At 39.9% G+C, this 22,337-nt stretch overlaps 1 protein-coding gene across 1 annotated transcript in view; it reads left to right on the forward strand.

The window, feature by feature from the left end:
- Nucleotides 1-22,337, forward strand: part of LOC134227863 (beta-arrestin-2-like) — a 114,753-nt gene that overhangs the window by 28,464 nt on the left and 63,952 nt on the right. Inside the window, 2 exon segments of the mRNA XM_062709551.1 lie at nucleotides 15,129-15,293; nucleotides 22,008-22,128. Of these exon segments, the coding sequence (XP_062565535.1) occupies nucleotides 15,129-15,293; nucleotides 22,008-22,128 (286 nt within the window).

Consider the following 22,337-nt stretch of genomic DNA (forward strand, 5'->3'; position numbering starts at 1 on the left):
ATCTTTTCATGGTTGCTGTCCGACATGTTTGCAACATGCCCTGTCCATCGTATACTTCCGGCTTCAGCAACCTTTTGGATACTGTGTTTGCCGTAGAGCTGGGGGAGCTCGTGGTTCATTCTTCGTAGCCACACACCGTCTTCTTACACACCGGAAAAGATGGTCCTAAGCACCCGTCTCTCGAATACTCCGAGTGCTTGCAAGTTCTCCTCGAGCATTGTCCATGTTTCGTGTCCGTAGAGGACTACCGGTCTTATCAGCGTCTTATACATAACACATTTGGTGCGGTGGCGAATCTTTTTTGACCTCAGTTTCTTTGGAGCTCGTAGAAGGCTCGACTTGCACAGATGATTGTAGTAATTAAAGACGTGTAATCGTTTCAAAGCTTTATTGAAGAATGTCTAAGTTCTGTCATTTGTCGAAGTCATGGCTTGCTAGTTTTATTCACCATAGCTTACTACAATAATGCGCCTTCGTATATCACGACCAGTGTTGTAAAATGTCATTTGCACTCTTTTTTTTGTAAATTGTCCCAGAATATTTTCAGAAGTTAGCTATCAATTCCTGAGGTATGGCGAACTTATAACGCTTAAATGTGCCTACAACTTTGTCTAACAAGACATTGTTGTAAATATGTAATCTGGGGCGTGGGAGGCAAAATATCATTCAAATGACATTATGTCAAATGACACGTGACATTTTGCAGAGTTTTCACTTTCCTGCCGCAGAAGTTATATTTAGAGTAATGTACCCTTGGACAAAAATATAGTCCTGCTCAAGCGTTATGAGTACATTTAAAATTATGAAGTAAATTTGGCTTCTAAAGAAAGTTATGCAAAAATTAGTCAAATGACATGCAGATGACATTTTACAAGCCTAACGACTAACATTGTTATCAGCCATCAGCAAGAATTCAAGATAGACGACTTCTTCGACCACCTCGAAGATATCCCCGTCTATCGTAATACTGCTTCCCAGGCGGTTCCTGTCTTGCTCGGTTCCGCCCACAAGCATGTACATACTTTGTCTTCGATGCATTCACCACCAGTCCAACTTTTGTTGCATCACGTTTCAGGCAGGTGTACAGTTCTCCTACCTTTGCAAGTGTTCGGCCGACAATGTCCATGTCTTCCGCGAAACAAATAAATTGACTGGATCTGTTGAAAATCGTACCCCGGCTCTCCGCATAACACCTTCTAGCGCAATGTTGAACAACAGGCACGAAAGTCCATCACCTTGTCTTAGTCCCCAACGCGATTCGAACGAATGTTCGCCTGTTCTCGTCAATAATTTTCCATAGCTCTATGCGGTCTATACTGTCGTGTGCCGCCTTGAAATCAACAGGATTTGGAAATTTACCAATGTCATTTTGAATTGCTGAGGGGTCGTTAAAAATAATAACAAAAATCAGTAAATCCACATCGAACAACTGAGCTGACGTTTAAAATTTTGTTTTACCAAATAAAATCAGTAAAAAATATTACCGCGGCATTTTGGGGACCTGGTTCCCCCCGGGAACTGGCCACTTTTCGATTTGATCTGAAACCCGTCTTGCGACGTCTCATACTTCATGATTTTGCGAAACGAGCTCAATAGAGTATTATTTGAGGTACCTAAGTGGTTCTGGTCAGGTTCGGTGGCATTCCGGGGAACACTTTTCGATTTGATCCGAAACCCGTTTTGCGGCGTCTTAAACTTCTTGATTTCGCAAAACGACCTCAATAAAGTTTAATTTGAGGTACCTAAGAGGTTCTGGTCAGGTTTCGTGGCATTCCGGGGACCTGGTTCCCCCGGGGAAGTGGCCACTTTTTTATATGATCTGAAACCCATCTTGCAACCTCTCAAACTTCATGATTTCGCGAAACGAGCTCAATAAAGTCTTATTTGAGGTACCGGTACCCATCTTGCTACGTCTCAAACTTCATGATTTTGCGAAATGAGCTCATTAGAGTCTAATTTAAGGTACCTGAATGGTTCTGGTCAGGTTCCTTTGTATCCCGGGAACTTGGTTCCCCCGAGGAAGTGACCACTTTTCAATATGACCCAAACCCATCTTGCGACGTCTCAAACTTCATGATTTCGCGAAACGAGCTCAACAGATTCTAATTTAAGGTATCTGAGTGGTGCTGGTCAGATTCCGTGGCATCCCAGGGACCTGGTTCCCCCGGGGAAGTGGCCACTTTTCAATATGATCTGAAACCCATCTTGCGACCTCTCAAACTTCATGATTTCGCGAAACAAGCTCAATAAAGTCTAATTTGAGGTACCGGAGTGGTGCTGGTTACGGTTCCGTGGCATTCCGGAAACCTGGTTCCCTCGGGGAAGTAGCCACTTCTCGATTTGATCCGAAACCCATCTTGCGACGTCTCAAACTTCATGATTTCGCGAAACGAGCTCAGTAGAGTCTAATTTGAGGTATCTTAGTGGCGCTGGTCAGGTTCAGTGGCATGGTAACCTAGTTCCCCCGGGGAAGTGGCCACTTTTTGAAGTGATCTGAAATCCATCTTGAGACGTCTTCAAAATTTTGCCAAACGAGCTCAATAGTGTATAATTTGAGGTACCTGAGTGGTGCTGGTCAGGTTACGTGACATCCCTGGTACCTCAACAAAGAATCTATTGAGCCCGTTTCGTGGAATTATGAAGTTTGAGTCGTCGCAAAATGGGTTTCAGATCACATCAAAAAGGGACCACTTCCCTGGTGGAACCAGGTTCCAGGGATGTCACGTAACCTGACCAGCACCACTCAGGTACCTCAAATTATACCCTATTGAGCTCGTTTCGCAAAATCATGAAGTTTGAGACGTCGCAAGATAGATTTCAGATCACTTCTGAAAGATGAATCAGGTCCCCGGAATGCCACGGAGCCTGACCAGCAGTATCACCTCGTTTCGCGAAATAATGAAGTTTGAGAGATCACAATATGGGTTTGGGATCAAATCAAAAAGTGACCACTTCCCCGGGATGCAACGGAACCTGACCAGAATCACTCATGTACTTCAAAATAGAATCTATCGAGTTCTTTTCGCGAAATCATGAAGTTTAAGACGTCACAAGATGGGTTTCGTATCAAATCGAAAAGTGGCCACTTCCCCGGGGGACCCAGGTCCCCGGAATGCCACGGAACCTGACCAGAACCACTCAGGTACCTCAAATTAGTTTCGTTTGATAGTAAAAAACGGAATAGGTCTCACTTGTCCCGTTTGAAGGGCCTGAAGGTAAATTTATTTCTTGCACTACCAATATTTTTGTAATTGAATAAATGGCTTCCAACACCTCTACACTTCAACAACGGAAGGATATAATGATGTATCCGTGGTTAATGTTCTGAAATAACCTGTTTTCTAAGTATGCGTTAACAATTTTGCTGAACTAGCGTTTTTTAGGTCCCACTTGCCCCGGGTACCTTATGACACATTCCAGCGTAACGCGACACCATGAGGAGCCGGCTTTCAGCGAGAAATTAGGTCTGCATTCGAAAATTAGCCTCAGGGACATATGATTAAACAGGTGTAAAATTATCCTCACTAAATTTCCTTTCTAATAGAATACTCATTTTGAGATTTTTCGCTTTGAATATGATAAATATAGCGCGCTGCATTTCGTAACGCGACACCATCGCTGAATTGCACTTTTTCGCATTTTAAAATGCAATTGAGTTTTTCAGCTCTGGTATAGGGTTTGGAGTCTCGATTTATTCTAAGTATTTCTCGTATACATCAACAGAAATGAGGCTGTGAATTAAAATCGCAGGAAAAAACGGAAATTATAATGAAACTGAATTGATATGAACACCGCCGCGTTACGCTGATCGACAAACAGTCTCCTGCGAATGGTGTCGCGTTACGCAAACGTGTTTATCGTTGATAGAATACGTATTTTCAGCCGATTTCGATGCGACATGTTATATTCGACACAGAATATTATCACATTATCTATCGTTGAATGTAGTTCGAGTTGGTGGTTACGATCTGGAGTATCAGTTATCAAAGTTTGAGGGACTAACCGGCACAAATATAGATCTGAACCAATTCCATTCGTATCACATATTCAGTTTTAGACACAAATTAAAATGGTAATGGGTTTTCCTATTTTCATATTAGTCACACCCAAGTATGACCCGGATCGGTTTTTAAGTACGTGGTCAGACGATCGATCCCCCTAGAAGTGAGTTTTTTTACACTGAAAAGTTCCATATTGCCTTTTTTCTACGTTAACCATTTTGAAAGGTGATGATGGCCCAAGAAGCTTAGCAATGTTGGAGAGGAATATTTCTGTCGTTTTTTATTCTATTCTATTTTTTATTCTACTGGAACGTTGTCTGTTTTCAACTTTTTATTTATTTCCGAAAAGATTGGAATACGTCTCATGTCTCAACCAATGTTTATCACAAGAACGTATGCGTCGTGCCCTGAGTGCACTACTTTTAACTACATTTTCAATCTTTACACTATCATCAACACTACTCAGAAAATAAATACTCAATTTTGAAAATAGTGTTCATATCCTAGTGTAAAATAATTGTCTTATTATTGTATATTCATTTAGGTCAAAGCGAAGTTCATTAGGATGCCTGATATAATATGTCTTTATTAACGAACCAGCCCAATGCTGGTTCATCTCGATTAACATAAAATGGAAATATTTTTTTTTCAATTTATCACTCAGCAACTCTCTGTTAACCTTTTTCGATAGGCCCTTATTCTTGCATTGGTTTGGTGAAGTTTTTTGCCTGACGCTATTGGGCCCATTCACAAATTACATAACGCCTTAGGGGGTGGAAGGGTACCTGTCAGAGCGTTACGGGTCATACAAATTTCATAATAGTTTCATACAAAAACCGTTACAAGGGGGTGGGTGGGGGTAGAAAATAATTATTTTTTGCGTTATGTAATTTGTGAATGAACCCATTCATTATATTTTCGACTACCGGTGACCAACACTCTTAAATTATTTCACCGATATTGACTGTGAAAATCTCTGCTAAAGTTCTTAAGATGAAATATCGACTAAATTGACGTATGTTCACGGCATCTTCTTTAAACGCTGACGTACTCGGCTGTGACCATCTTGGTCAAAGAATAAAAAATGCCGAGCTAGTGAGAGCGAACGAAAGGAAAATTAACTAAAATATTAAAAATCATCAAATTAAATGGAGAAAAGAAAACACGAGTCTTTCGGTTCCTCGAAGTTAAAAATATGTTTAAAAATCAAGATAAAACTTGTATTAAACGAGAAAGGCAAAAACATAACTGCGGCTCCGTAACGCTTCACGTCAGATGAGCCTTTCAAATAAACGAACCAATGAAAAAAAATATAAGCATACTTGGCATCCACAAACAAGTTTGACGGTTCGTTACATGGTAGAAGGAAACCGTGTTCGTCAGCAAACTGTTAGTTACGTTTACTCATATGAGTGGCATGGTGATATTGCGTGGAAAAGAGAGAGGATTAAAAAAGCCTCCCAATTTATTCGAAAAAAAACTCAGTTTCACATGACTTATTAACGGACGACCCCAAAGGGGTCACCAAACACCAAACATTTGTAATTTCCCACCACTCCGTAACATTTTTGTATGGTAACCTATTTTTTGTAGTATGGAGAGTTACCAAATGACACAACCCGTTACACCCCCAATTTTGTTACGCTATTCATGTACAAGCCCTAAATTACTTGGAAGAAACCATTGTGATACTGTATCAATAAACCAAAAGCATTTTATCCCCTATCACAGAAGCACATTCAATTCGCGTAACGCGACACCATATTTTTGTACCTAGTGTAACTTCATGGAAAATGGTCCGATTTTGGATCTTAATACACGAAAAGAAAGCTCTTGACGAGTACTAAGAGAATCCGAAATATTACTATTCCAATGTTTGTATCTTTTGTCTAGTATCAATTATACGACTATTTTCGTAACGCGACACCATTTCAATGTCACTGTTTTTAAAGTACAAATATTTCATGTAAACTAAAATTTTCGAAGCAATACAATGTGCTCACAAAAAGATCATTAAAAACTGTATTTAATTACGTATTCATCAATACATTTTCACCCAAATAGGTGCGATAGAGCACATTTGTAAAAAAAATGATTAGGGAGTCTTTTTTTATACTAAAAGTCTGCTGCTTTGATTGGCTATTAAACAATGTTCCAAAAACATTTTTCAGTGGAAGAAATGTTTTTCTTGTAATTCAATATGTACATTTTCCTGTCCTACAGATATTGGATCCTAATTTTTAGTTTGAAATTTTGGTCCCTTGGTGTAGAAGTGCGTGGATTGTGTCTTATCCAGCTTTCCACGCTCGGTAATGGCGGCTTGTTGGTGTGTAAAAATCAATCGGTCACTGTACTTTTTGACACTAGCTGGAGGAAAACTCACTGGCGAAAAGGCCTTTTTTCCCTTCCCCTCACCCAGAAACGCCAGTGGGCTTTCCTCCAGCTAGTGTCAAACAGTACAGTGATGGATTGATTTTTACACACCGACAAGCCGCCATTACCGAGCGTGGAAAGCTGGATATATAATATATGTATTCGCCTTGGCTAATAGCACTAGAGTGTTTACTCTACAAAAACTGCATCTGGATTATTCGTTCAAACCAGATTGCGAATCTTTAGTCATGATCATTAAACTTTCAGAGGGCATCACTGAAACGTATACAGTGCAACATAATAACATCAACTTACTGTGCTATCTTTCGCGCCAGGAGCAACAATGATGCCTGATGAGTAGTTACGCAATAAGCTAACGTAAACTACGACAAAATCATATGTGGATTCATTATAAAGTAGTGGAATTAAATTGAACAGTACGAACCCGTCTGATGAAATGCAGTATGTCTCATTCATTTACTGTTTCATTTACTCTATGTTTCAGCTAAATACCTCACCTCTTCTAACGATGAACTCACCCTTTGTCATATACTGAGTTCACATGAAATCTATCCTGTATCTATTTCTGGGTTTTCATCCTATCCGTGAATATGCGGTAGGTGGATGAAGTCAATACCTACTAAACTAAAAGCATTGTGTTGGCATGTGACACAAAATTGCCCTGCACTTCTGCGGTAGAATCGACCATCATCGGTCGCTGCATTCAATTGAACAGAATGCGTAGGCATGGTCTCTACACGGAAGAAATAAACTACCCAATAGTGAGTTTAATTCACCCAACCTCCAACATCCGTACACGAGCTCGGTTATCAAATTACCGATTTCTCAACAGCTGAGCTCTCGGCAGTTACCTCAGTAAAAAGTTTGAAGACTTACCGAGGTCCCGGTTCTGCATGCCCGGTGGTGAAATGTCAATTATTACCGAGTTGTTCTGTACAAAATAACTGAGCGCTCGGTAAAAAATACTGAGGGATTCTGCAAAAAGTAATGCGGACTTCGGTAATATTAGTAATAAAAGGAATGAAAATTAGTAAATAATAAAGCTATATTGAGAATTTTTGATTTTATATATTATTTAATACATCCATGAATGCACACTATATAAATTCATTCACAATTTATTGTTTTGAACGGTTCAATCCAGCGATCGAAGCAGCGTCTGCAAAAACTTTCGGTACGATTGTTGGTCATTGCGGGTCATTGTCTGGAACATTATGAATATAAGTTAATATCAAACCAAATTTGCAAATTGGTAAAAGGGTAAAAGTTTCCTGATGGGTCATACAGGCAAAACATTTTTGAACTTACCTGAAACCGGGACCAAATTCGTACCAGCAGCACTAATAACGCACTGAATACAAAACACATGTATGCAAAACGGACTGCAGAACTTTTTGCAAAAAAAAATATGTCGTCATGTCAAGCGGCACGTGTTTCGGAACTGAGTGCTCGCTATCTACTATACCGGGTATTCAGCAAAGCGCGTTGACTTTCACTGAGTTATCGGCTTATTTTTTGACAAGTACAGAATATTTTCTTACAACTGAGTTGATCGGTAATAAATATTACCGAAACTCAGTATTTATTTTTAAATTACTGAGAGATCGGCAAGAATTATTGCAAAACTCAGTAAATTCAACAAAATCAACTGAGCTCTCAGTAAAAATCTTTTTTTACCGTATGAAATCGGTAAAAAATTTTAGCGAGATGAAATTCTCGATTTAAGTGTGTACGGGAAGCCAAAATTGAGTAAGTAGGGTCGAAGTAGTTTGCCTTTACTCCCATGTTAAAAAAGTACCCAACGGAAAATTTATTTACCCAAATGTAAGTTTAATTCACTCAATTTCGACCTCAGGTAATAAAACTCAAGATTGGGTTCCCGTATTGAACTGGCGTCGTTGGATTGTTTGGCTCTTTTGTTTTTGACAACAAAAGAAAGAGTGGATGAAAGAGAAGAGAAAAAATAACTCAAGTAAGTTTAAAAATACTCAATTTTGGGTACTTTTTTTCTTCCGTGTAGGATTCAGGAATCAAATGGCCAGATCAGATGGAAATTTTCTATTGAACCAATTAAACCCACTATGCGTACGATTATGTCTTTTCATATATATTCCTAGTTACAACAACACCTGCCCTAGTGATTGTGCCTAGCTACTGATGTCAAAACAATTAGTGGAAGTGCAAATTGAAAACATAATCGTTAGTGGAGGTTAGCACCCCATTTTTGAAGGAGAGGAAGAGGACCAGACTACCGCAATCTAAAAAAGTGACGCATGTGACTCGTTAACAGCATTTTTGAAGAATGGCATATGCGTCACTTATTCATATTACGGCAGCATAGAGCGACCCGGTACCATTTGCAATACATTTATTATCTGACGATTACGTGGGGATTCCGGATCTCCATCTCAAAGCACTCATAATCATGCTACTATTAATAAAAATAACACTCAAAACGAATGAGACTCATTTTTATGTTTTATTACAAGCTACCATGATACCAAAAAATATAGAGTAAAGCGAGACAAGATTGCGCACCCAACTGTTGCTTTAAAATTCATTTTGATCATTATGCATCATATTCCATTGTCTTTGTAACTTCGTAGTATATTTCTGGTGTATTTTTTTTGAATTTATATTTGAAATCAGTTTTAACAGAAAAAGTCAAATGAGCACACTTGTCCCGTATCAGGGACAAGTATGCGCATACTTACTTGATACTTGATGGGCTACAGCTCTTCGATGAACCTACGCCGAATGGAGTATCCTTCTCCACTGGACTCGATCCTGGGCCAATCGCTTCCAGTCGCCCTGAACATTGAGCGCCCTCAGGTTCTCTTCAACTGCAAAAAGCCATCGTGTACGCGGCCTTCCACGAAGCCTGCGGCCTCTTCCGGGTTCTCTACTAAATATTATCTTCGCTTGACGTTCTTCCGGCATACGAACAACGTGACCAGCCCACCGTAGTCTGCCGTGTTGTATAAGCTTAATAATATCCAGCTCTTTATACACCTGGTACAATTCGTGATTCATGCGACGCCGCCAGATGCCGTTCTCCTGTTTACCGCCGAGTATTGTCCGCAGCACCTTACGCTCAAACACTCCGAGAGCTCTCCGATCAGCCTCCTTTAACGTCCATGTCTCATGGCCGTATAAAGCCACCGGAAGAATCAGAGTAGTATACAGCGCGAGTTTAGTTTTCGTTTGCAGACTACGGGACTTAAGCTGGTTACGAAGTCCGTAATAAGCCCTATTTGCAGCTGCAATACGCCTTTTCACCTCGCGGGTAACATCATTATCGCACGTCACTAATGTTCCAAGATACACAAATTCTTCTACCACTTCAAATTTTTCACCATCTAGCACTATTTCGCTACCACCACCACTAGGGTGGCTCAAAAAACACTTTTTCAAATTCTTTGATGGGCCGCCTTCTTATTCGGTTCTATTTGATGCCCTGATGCTCTGGACAAAATTTCAGCCAAATCGGTCAACGTTTGGGTAGTGCTAAACTCGTTGGAAGTTTGTATGGAAAAATGTATGCAGAAACATCCAAAAACAGTGTTTTGCAGTTGGATGGTACAATTTACGATCAAGAACCATGATACTTATTCAGTTCTTGTAAAATAAAATACAGAATGTTATGCTGAAAACCGCGAGAAGATTGGAGTTTATTACGCAAATATATTAGCATTTTCTGGAGTGTTGTAGGGGTGAATTTATTTCTTTTCAAAGGTAAAAGAAACGAAATTTGCTCAAACCCCACTGCATAGAAATGCTAATAACTTAGCCGGGCAAACTCGAATCTTCTCGCGGTTTTCTGCATCACGTTCTGTATTGAATCCTCCAAGATTTGAATGAGTATCATAGTTCTTCATCGTAAGTTGTGTAGTCCAGCTGCAATTTACTGTTTTTGGATGTTTCTGCATACATTTTTCCATATAAACTTCCAACGAGTTTAGCATCGCCCAAACGTTGACCGATTTGGCTGAAATTTTGTCCAGAGCATCAGGACATCAAATAGAACCGAATAAGACGGCGGCCCATCAAAAAAATTGAACAAAGTTTTTCCCATACTAATTTGAGCCACCCTAACCACCACTAATGAACCCACGTTGATTGCCAGCGACCATGTACTTCGTTTTGCTGGTATTGATCGTGAGTCCAATCCTCGCTTTCTCCCTCTTAAAAGGCACAAAAGCCTCTTCCACGGCACGGCGATCAATTCCGATAATATCGATATCGTCCGCAAATCCCAGGAGCATATGCGATTTTGTGATAATGGTACCGCTTCTTTGCACACCAGCTCTCCTAATCGCTCCCTCGAGCGCTATATTGAACAGTAGATTCGAGAGTGCATCACCCTGCTTTAATCCATCTAAGGTAACAAATGACGTCGTTATTTCATCCGCAACCCTTACACTTGATTTCGATCCGTCCAACGTTATACGAATCAGCCGTATCAGTTTCGCCGAAAAACCATATTCAAGCATAATTTGCCATAATTCATTCCGTTTCACTGAATCGTACGCCGCCTTGAAATCAATAAACAGATGATGTGTCCAGAGATGCATCTGAACACGAGAACGCGTGTTCGTGTTCAAAACGTTCTGAACACTGCACACTGTTCAAGAGCACTGACCTAACTTAGCAACTTGTATCCTAGGAAAACAAATTTGAGCGACGGCATGCTACACATTTTTCGGCTAGTAACGGAACACGTGGGAATCTAACGGATAGAAATCAAGCATGCTCGTATGTTTTTGCATAGTTCCAAATCTAAGGAGTCTTAGTTACCATGATCGTATTGCTTTCGTACCATCCCATTGCACACTGAACGGTGTTCAGAGTTCAAAACTAAGAACACCAAGGCACGCTCTTGGCTCATGTTCTGTTCAGGATGCATCTCTGGATGTGTCTGCAAGTTGTACTCCCGGAATTTATCAAGGATTTGTCTCAGGGTAAACATTTGATGCGTCGTTGATCGGCCCTCACGAAAACCTGCTTGGTATTCGCCGACGAAGGACTCGTCAAGCGGTCTCAATCTGTTGAGTGTTTTGTACGCCGAATTAAGGAGGGTTATTCCTCGGTAATTGGCGCACTCCAGTCTGTGCCCTTTCTTAAAGAGAGGGCAAATGAGGCCGTCCAACCAGCTAGCAGGCATTTCCTCGTCTTCCCATATTTTCGACATAATATGGTGCAGAACTTCATAAAGCTGCTCACTGCCATGTTTGAGAAGTTCAGCCGGGAGCTGGTCCTTCCCCGCAGCCTTATTGTTTTTCAGCTCTTTGACAGCTTTTTTAACCTCATCTAGTGTAGGTGACTCCACAGCTTGTCCATCGTCGCTAATATTTATTCTGTTCATCGATGCACCGTCACTTCCTCCATTCAACAAAGTCTCGAAGTGTTGCTTCCACCTGGCAGCCACTTCAGTTTTATCTGTCAGCAAATTCCCTTGTTGGTCGTTGCACATGACGGGAGATGGCGCTGTCTTTCTCCGCATGCCATTGACAGACTCATAAAACCTCCGCATATCGTTCCGCGGAGGAGGAACCTGCGCCTCACTAATAACTTGTTCTTCGTACTCTTTTTTCCTCCTGCGGTGGGTTCGTTTTTCGGCTGCTCTTGCTTCCTTGTACCGATCTCTATTCGATCGGGTACCTGACATCCGGCTTCTGGCAACGTTCTTCTCGTCTGTCACTCTCTGACACTCCACATCGAACCAACCCGTCCTGGGTCGCCTCCAGTGTTGGTAAAATCACTCATAAATCTCAATCAACGAGCGCTCCCGTGCGAACGAAATCGTCTGCGATTTTAAAGGAATGCATCACGCTTGAATTTTTCATGATAAAACGCATCATTTCACTCATTTGCCAAAAAATCATTTTGGTTTAAAAACGCATTTGAAATCAATTTGGGGGCAATTTATTGCTTATACATAAAAGAGTGTATAATATTTTATGCGACAAACGTCAATTCGCTGTTTTAAACGAAAGAGAACAAAAGAAAACCTACGATGATTCAAATGGATGATTCAACTCATCCATGAGTTTTTAGGTGCTGAGTTGGGTGCGTTTCAACTCACGCCTGATTTGAATCATCCATGAGTTTTGAGATTTTGAGTTTTTACCAACACTGGTCGCCTCTGTGCAGTGCCTACCACTTCTCGTGCTGTTGTGCTCACCGCTCCATGGATCGACTCCCATAGATCGTTGATGTTGTCGCTAACGTTGATTGCACTTATCCGTTCGTCGAGCTTCTGGCGGTAACGCATCGTTCGCTGTGATCTTTCGTTCGATACAGTTGACAACCGTGATCGAATTTTACTGACAACGAGGTAGTGATCAGAGTCAATGTTCGGACCTCTGAATATCCGCACATCGATAACATCCGAGAAATGGCGCCCATCCACCAGAACATGGTCTATCTGGTTACAAGTTTCGCAATTTGGGTGTCTCCAGGTGTGCTTTCGGATGTTCTTTCGTGCAAAGTAGGTGCTACTGATGGCCATCCCTCTTGCAGCAGCAAAATTTACTAGCCGTAGGCCATTGTCATTGGTAGCGGAGTGAAGGCTCTCCCTACCGATTATGGGACGGAAAAAGTCCTCTCTACCAACCTGAGCGTTAGCGTCTCCGATAACAATTTTCACGTCATGCTTTGGGCACTCTCCATAAGCTTTATCAAGACATTCATAGAACGTGTCCTTCACGTCGTCGGATTTATCGATTGTCGGTGCGTAAACGTTGATTAGGCTGTAATTGAAGAATTTGCCCCGTATCCTCAACACACAGATTCGTTCGCTAATGAGTTTCCACCGCATCACTCGCTTCATCTGCTTGCCCATCACTACTAAATCAACTCCATGCTCTGCTTTTTCACCGCCGCTGTGATAGATGTTATACTTGAATGCAGTGTTGGTCGTGGGGTCCACGGCTCGGAATTCACGTTCTCTGGATCTAGGCCATCGGACTTCTTGAATAGCAGCCACGTTCACTCCAACCTTCTGCAGTTCACGAGCCAGAAGGCTCACTCGTCCAGGTTTATTTAGGGTCCTGACATTCCAGGTACCGAGTTTCCAATCATAGTCCTTATTTCGTTGCCGGGTCGGTTGCCAAAAATAACGTTCTCTTTTTCTTCTATCTCCATTTTTCGTGGTATTTGAGAGGCTTCAGTAAGCTACCTTACCGGGGTCGCGTTACCTACATCGCGATGATGGGGCTGCCACCTTAGGTATAGCTGACGCGATACAGCATTTCGTTAATCAGCCGCTGGGTACCAGGCAGACGCTGTTTGAGCCGCACCTCCTGGTGAACAGACGCTCGAGGCGTACCTTCTCACTCTAGCTGATGTCAGAAGGACAACAGTGCCCAGGCTGCACTACCAGCTAAGTACACAACCCTTAGCTGGCGGTCTTTTGTCATCGGATGACCCGTGGAAGCTTGGGAAGGGACTTGTGGGGACCAGAACTCTGTTGGGCGCTCCTTTCTTGATGTCAACCCACCATTTTGCAGCCAGCCCAGCCCAAGTATGCGCATAGTGCGGTGCAAAAGTGACCGTTAAAAAGGTTAGCTGAATTCACATAACAATGGTAATGGCGCGATAATGGCGCGCTCACTAATGTTGAAAAGCGTCTGTTTGAAAGTCAATTGGTCGAGATTTTGTCAGTTCAGATCCCATTCCCCTTTATATTTTGTACACTCAAATTAACCTACTGATAAATTCTATGTGCAAGACTCCCATAGAAATCACTTGTATCACTGATTTTTAAAATCATGTTCGTCTTATGTGGAATATGTGCGGGCTTATTGCATAGGTATTCCCGAAAAGAAAAAAAACTATTCGAGTGGTAAAAAAAAAGCTTTATACCTTCATGTCTTTTTATAAAAGATATAGGGGAACGGTTCAGCACTTCATCTCATAGCTCCTATTTCCATCCCATAAAAAACAAAGCAATGGAAAGAAATTTGGTTTGTTTCTTATTTTTGTTATTTTTTTTCACAAGTGAGCACGCGTGTTTGCAAAAAAGAAGCGACGAGATTGGTGCTGTATTTCTTTGTTTTGCGATGAGATGAATATATGTTCAGTGACATGGAAAACGGAACAGTTCCGTTGCAAATTGGTCGGCCCGTTCGTGAATTATATTGCCCAAAGGAAATGCAAACTCATTTTTATATATAGAGAGGATTATCTAATACATGCATTTATCTCTTAAACTATCTGTTTGTTTTCTTGACTCTATCATCCTTATTACCTTGATACATTTTTAGTTTTTATTAATACATTTCAATTGCCTCTGGCAGTTAGGATTTTTTCTCTGGTTGAATTAAACCATTAAGAAATTACAATGTTTTAAACTTAAACTAAACTTAACCTAATTTATACTAAGAGTACAAGGAGCTAATAGTTGCAATAGAAGATTGCAACGATTTTTGCCTAAAATTGAAAATTATTTTATTGGACCAAATAACCAATGTCCCAATATTAGGGAATACTTTGCAAAGAGGTTAACTATATATATAAAGCAATGGTTTTTAACATTTGGTAACTGAAACTGCAGTATCTCATCGAAAGACGCATACATCAAACTTCAACCACAATTTTTCTTATTCTATAAAATCGATGCAATAAATCGTGTCTCCCCTCACCATCTGTGCAAATACCGCGAAACACCTTTCACTCTCCAAATCTAATCAACAATCTCGATTTTATCTTCTCTCCCTCCACCCCAACCAGGGTATTCAAGAAGACGTCATCCAATCAGCTGCTGACACTGTATCTGGGCAGCCGGGAACTGGTGGCTCGGAAAGGAGCCATCGAACCACTCAGGGGTGTCATCTACATCGATCCCAAAATCATCAACGATGCCAAAATCTACGGTCAGCTGACTTTGACCTTCCGGTAGGTAATCTATTTGTATTTTTCATAGTGTTTTATCTTTTCCACCCGAATAGTCTTGGTTCATGCTGCGAAGGATGTTGGTTGTTGTTGAGAGTTTGGAAATTAATCCATTTCACTAATGAGCTTTTTCCAATCGTGGGATTACCGTTCGAGGAAATCAAGTTGAAGCGTTATCCGGTAACCCATGCAAATAATCAAATAGATACAAATGAAAATAGATAACCTTTGAAGTTTATTTGTACAAGCAATTCAAGATTCTGTAAATTGGATAATGAATAAAAGTGATCAAAATCGAATGTACCAAAATATTAATTATGTTTGTATCCGAGCTCGAACGTTATGGAGCTACGGTTATAAAATAAAATTTTACACTTAATTGCATTTTATTCGGCAACTCGGCCGTACGAAAACCATTTTTTTGTTAAATATCTTGGCTGTACATATGCACAGCACATGTTTCGAAATGGACAAATTGATATGAAATTAGCGAAAAAGAATCCACGAGTTTTGGAGGGACTCGAACCCTCAGCCTCCTACTCTCTAGATAGGTGTGATAACCCCTACACAACAAGACCACTTAAAGATCACGTTCGCGGGAAAGCCATCAGAATCCGAGTACCAACCTCCACCGTGGTTAGCTCTTTTTTGCAAATTGAATATCTTTTGGATGCTTGATTTGTCCAATCTCACATGCTTTAGTCAAGCAAGCCTTGGCACAGCAGAGTGTCATTGATTCGCACTCTATACAAATCCGACCAGCTCGTTGTTGGGGGCATAGAGTGCGATCCTCTCGTCTAATAAACAATGTGCGCTCGCTTGACTGTGGATATACAAGTCGATATCAGGGGAAAATTACTCTTTAATGTTTATTACTCAGACGCATTCTAACTGAATTATTTGGTTTTAGTACATAGTGTGTATGAGGTACAAAAATTAAGTAGATCTTTTTTCCCAAATTCAGTTTGTGTTGTCATTAGATCGATCTTTTAGAAGATCTTTTTGATAACAATTTCGAGTGATATATCATAAGTATTGTGTTATGATGCGAGCATTGAATCGAATATCGAAATATTCATTCTTTTGAATGTATTAAACTTCAAATTATTCTTCTAATGCCCAGGCTCGTCTTAAGACGAGGTACTTCTATTATTTTCTTCTATATTTTTGAATTGCACAGAATTCGAATGAAATGAATATAGAGATAACAAATGTTCAAGAGTTATTTAATATAACCTTTATTTAAAAACTAGCAGACCCGACGAACTTCGTTTCGCCTAAAATTGATTTATTCTCTGCTTAGTTCTCAAGTTATGCAGAAATTTCTGTTTCATTTGTATGGGAGCCCCCTTTCCAAACAAGGACAGATAGAAATTCATTTTTATGTGTATATAGATAGATAGATTCTACAAATCATTAAAAAAAATGGTATAAAATATAGAATAACATATCTTCAGTTTAGTATTTTTAACAGCTGCCACAAATATGGTGATGGTGAAACATATACTCTATTTTATTTTTTCAACCTGTTACGGATGAAAACGTTCCAACTTTTTAATAATATTAATTTGAATGGATAAAAAACTGAAAAAAAGAAAACAAAATTCTAGAGACACAAAAATAACTGATTAATCTACGAATCGAATTTCTAGATTTAGATTCAATTTAGAAAACAAAATAATGATTTTGATCGGAAACAAAGACTTAGATCTTCGGGTTAAATTTGTTCAAATTAGTTGCTTTATAATTTTGTGGATTTTTAGAAAAGCGTTACCATTAATTGTGATTCGGTTATACACTGCTTAACTTACTTCATTCCTAAATTCTGTTCAAAACATCGATTTAATTTGATTTACTTCATCAAAGATAATTGTGTCTTTCTTCACATAATTTTGCGATAATTTGAAAAACTTCATCAGCTAGTCAGGAAGGTATTCTTAAATAGTCTGCTGAGTAAGATCAAACCAAGAGCTGAACATTAACAATATTTCGGCTATACTATAAGATACTCTACGTTTCACTGTTTTCTGTAAACATTATGCTCTAAAAAGGAAGAATCACATTAGAAAGCCATGCAATGTCTATTGTCTGTGACATAAGAAAGTTTTGCAATTAGGAAAAGACTCAAACCATTGTAATTAGGTGCTAATGTGGTACTACCATATTGATTAAATGCTGGTCGATGCTAATTACATGACCATGAACCACTCAATTTCAGTGTGCCTGATGATCAAAACATTTCGCATATAACGTTGTTGGTAATTTATTGTATCAATTTCGATGGTTCGCCCTATAATTGACCGTACAAACTGTAGAAGTATAATACGAAGCTACTATGAAATGTGTGGCCTAAACTAATAGAATATCCAACATATTCGTACCTTCAAATAATTGGAATTTATTGTTACCACCTTGAAAAAAACCGCGAGTCTTTTAATTCCCCTAACTAACAATACTTTTGGTAACTAACAATATTGTAATGGAATCATGAACAATTGTATTCCACGGCAAATTAGCCTTCCAAATTAAAGATAAATAAAAAAAATAATTCTTACGAAAAATTGGTGTGGGAAATCGGTTGGAAAATGAATGTCTTATTAGCTACGAAAGTCTATCATTTTTCGTAAAACGCTCGTTTTTCAAACTTGGGTTGTGTACCCCTGCATCCGTATCGAAAAGTAAAAAGTATTGACCTCCAGTTTTGTCACAAATAAAAATACCTAGTACAATTCATAAACTCTTACCCTGAATTCTTTCCAAGTAAAATAAAAACCTGTAAAATCGGAAAACCTTATCGGGTAAAGCGAAAAAACCTGGAGTTTAAAAATCGAATCTTAGTAGCCACCCTGTGAAAGAAGTTGCACAGAAAACATATCCAGCAAATCCACAAAATAAACTATACAAGGAACTCTACAAGAAATTGCTATGGAAAGCCACAGAAAATTTCTTTCCGGGACGATTTTTTGGCAATTCCTTTAGAAATTCTACAGGAAAGATCTTATCAATTTCTATAAGGAATATGAAAAATCAAATGAGATTTTTTATTTTCAAAAAAAATAGTAATATTAAACCATTCAAAAACGTCCGCCCCCCACCAATGACACAATTCCAAAAAGCTCTAAAGGGACGTATCCTATGGAGAGAAGGGAAATCAAATTAGAAAACCATTTCTAACTAGAATCGATGTTACATAATCGTGAACCGTTTTAAAATAATAAAAAAATATCATTTATACAAGTTGAAAACTCAGTTTGCGTAGTAATTCATTGGTTATTAAGTAGCATTCAAAATTTGTCTTTCACTTTTATATGTGACTCGGAAGCACAACATTCAATACTTTTTATCGGACAAAACATGAACATATAGGGAGAGATCCCCCAGCGCACGCCGGACACCTCCTTATACCGGACACTTCTTAAAACGATACTTGCCTATTTAAAGCTAATAAAAAGTCCTATGCCTTTATGGAATATCGGATCCACAAGTTATAAACAAGCAGGTTTGAACCAATAATGTTAAAATTGATTGGACGCATTATGATTAGGCCGATACAAATATTTAAAATCAATTTTGTCTCCCCCCCCCCTCGGATTTTTTTTTTGCCAAAAAATGATATTTTGAGGGGGCAACAAAAAAAAATCGGATAATTTTGAGGATTTTCAAAACATTCTTTAACAAATCCGAGTAGTTTTTTTTTATTTTTTTCATTTTAATATTTATTTTTTATTATTTATTATTATTATTATCCCCCCCCTTGACCTTTCGGAGACTAGTAGGACAAAAAGTCAATTAAATATTTGTAACGGCCTTATGTGGAGATGGTAAAAATAAACCATATTTTAATTAACTTTATTGGATATATCGTTAAATTGTAATGTGAAATCAATTTCGGAATCCAGCCGCTGTACCCCACATCTTGAAGATGGCTGGAGAGATATTCGATCTACATTTGATAGCACCGCAACCGCTGAACTAGGCTTGATGCCCCGGATCAAAGAAACAATGACGGTATGACGGCGAATGTGAGCGGTTAGTGGAGGAGAAGAATGCAGCATGGGCGAGACTGCTGCAACACCTCACGAGAGTGTACAAAGCACGATACAAACGGGCCCGGAACAGAAGAAATTCGATTTAATGATGGAAAAAGCGCCAACAGGAAGATCAAGATCGTGAAGAGATGAAGAAACTGTACCGCGCTAATAACACACGGAAGTTCTATGATAAGTTGAACTGTCCACGTAAGGGCCGCGTACCGCAGCCTGACATGTGTAAGGACATTAACGGCAATCTTCATACGGACGAGCGTATGGCCAAAGGTGGCAGCAGCATTATGAAGAGCATCTGAATGCGATGTGGCAGTAAACGAGGGCTGCATGGTGACGAACCTTGAAGGACGCGCGCAAGACATACGATTTCCAGCTCCAGATCTCCAGAAAATCCAGAAGGAGATTGACCTGCTGAATACAACAAAGCACCTGAGGTTGACGAACTACCATGGGAGTTATTTAAATACGGTGGTGATGCACTGGCTAGAGCGTTGCACTGGGTAATGGGATTTGGGAGAAGGAGGTTCTGCTGCAGGAGTTGATGGAAGGAGTCGTTTCTACAAAAAAAGGCGATAAGCAAACGTAGGGGGTAGCACAAAGCGGTATTCGTGGGCAAACGCTCTACCATAAACCAGGTTCGCCGTATGTCAGATCTATATACATAAAAATGAATTTCTGTCTGTCTGACCCTTATAGACTCGGAAACTACTGAACCGATCAGCCTGAAAATTTGGGTGTAGTGATTTTTGGGGGCGAGGAAGGTTCTTGAATAGGTTCGAGATCCCTCCCCTCTTTGGAAAGGGGGGCTCCCATACAAACGAAACACCAATTTCATCATCTTCATCTTCTTCTATATACATAAAAATGAATTTCTGTCTGTCTGACCCTTATAGACTCGGAAACTACTGAACCGATCAGCCTGAAAATTTGGGTGTAGTGATTTTTGGGGGCGAGGAAGGTTCTTGAATAGGTTCGAGATCCCTCCCCTCTTTGGAAATGGGGGCTCCCATACAAACGAAACACCAATTTTATCATAACTCGAAAATTAATCAAAGAAGCGGAACCAAATCTGGCATGTGGAAGTTTTGGAAGGGAAGATATGTATCTGTTATGGTTTGAAACCCCTCCCCCTTCTGGAGAGGGGGGCTCCCATACAAGTGAACCAGAAATTTCTTCATAACTAGAGAACTAAACAGAGAATAAATCATTTTTTGGCGAAACGAAGTTCGTCGGGTCTGCTAGTATTACATAAATGCCGAGAATACAACGTGCCCAACATCATCTATTCATTGAATTTAAAGCCGCATATGATACAATCGATCGATATCAGCTATGGCAACTAAAAATTTTAGAAGAAGGAGGCTTAAACATTATCCGTGGGGAATACCCACGTAACTAATACATGAAGTTACCATGAAAGTCACAACGAGTGGAGTTTGTCGGATAAGACATCGATGAAACTGAATCAAAAGCCACTCATTGTCCAAAAACACTGATCCCATTTACTCTTTTTAGCGAAAGTAAGCGTAATTTCTGAAGAAAGCAACGCAAGACAGTCGTTCGTTCCCTTGCCCCTGTAGAAACCCAATTGTGTATCTGAAAACGAACCATTCGAGTAAACCCATTTGTCTAGCCGGAAGAGAATAATCTTCTCCAATAGCCTCCGAAGTCAGGACAGCGTCGCCATGGGGCGATACGAATTACAATCCGACGCGGGTTTTCCGGGATTCTGGATGGCACCTAAAAAAAATGCACAGATTAAAAAAAAAATACATTAGTGTTGTAGTTTATTATTTATGTCGTAGTGCAAACATTATCACGCAACGATACACACATAGCGTCACTTTCCACTTATGAAGCACAACATTTAATTGTCAATCGTAGCACCTACTGGTAATTAATCATAAAACAATGTAACTAGCAAAAAATATGTGACAAACAAAGTCTATGCGACATTATAGTCATAATCTATAAACAGACAGTGTAAATTCCTCTGAATACCAACCAATCATCATCCGCTCCGATATTGACCCGTGCTAGGGGTGTTAAAGCTGTCTGTCGCATCTGTTCACAATGAGATGATGGTACTCAAGCTAATGGACAACGGCTTCAGGGTATGGTGAGTTTTAATGGAGATCATTTCCGGTGTATCGTTGCTGGTGATAGACATTTTCTTTAAAAAAAACACTACTTGTTTCAAAGGATGCTGGGTAGGTATTTCCATCAACACAGCAACTGATATACAATGAGCCATGGTTTTAAATGTTACTGCTCAACCCGGATGGAAAGCGGAAGCCATTCCTCAGCGAAGCGGGAAAACAGAAACAGGATATACAGCAAGCTGAAACTTACACCGCATTAAACAGTTTCCTGGCCAACTCAACTTTTCCTCCTTACTTCTACTTCATTGTAAATTGGCCAGAGAACGTGATGCGTTGAAATGGTCGAAGCTCATTGTTTACTCTGATAATGTTGTACTTGCTTCAACTATTTATAGCGCACTAACCGATTCAAGAAATAATTGCCGGACCAATGCCCGTGGCGCTCCGATAAACTGCTGATTCCCATATATCAAGTGCCCACTACACTTGAATCGTTCCTGTCAGAGCGTCGATTTAATAAGGCTGTCAATTAAAACTTGCTTCCGTCGGTTTGCTCTTCTCGCTTCCAGGTACGGCCGCGAAGACGAGGAGGTAATGGGTCTAAAGTTTTGTAATGAAGCCGTCATCGCCTTACAGCAAATTTGGCCGAAGCCGGCCGGTAGCGAACCGGATGTCCTGACACCCCTGCAGGTGAGTTTCGATTCTGGTGTTGTTGTTCGTCGTAATTAAACAACTTTGGCGAGATCAAACGCTTTTCGACCATCTAAAAGGCACCCATCTGCTTATTGTCGATCACATCGCTATTTAAAGTTGTTTGATTTTCAAAGGTCAATTGTCAGACCCATAGGTGACGATAGTAATGAAGTTTTTTCACTGCATTGATTACATTAGTCTCTTGC

This window comes from Armigeres subalbatus, chromosome 3 (assembly GCF_024139115.2).
Source record: "Armigeres subalbatus isolate Guangzhou_Male chromosome 3, GZ_Asu_2, whole genome shotgun sequence".
NCBI lineage: Eukaryota > Metazoa > Arthropoda > Insecta > Diptera > Culicidae > Armigeres > Armigeres subalbatus.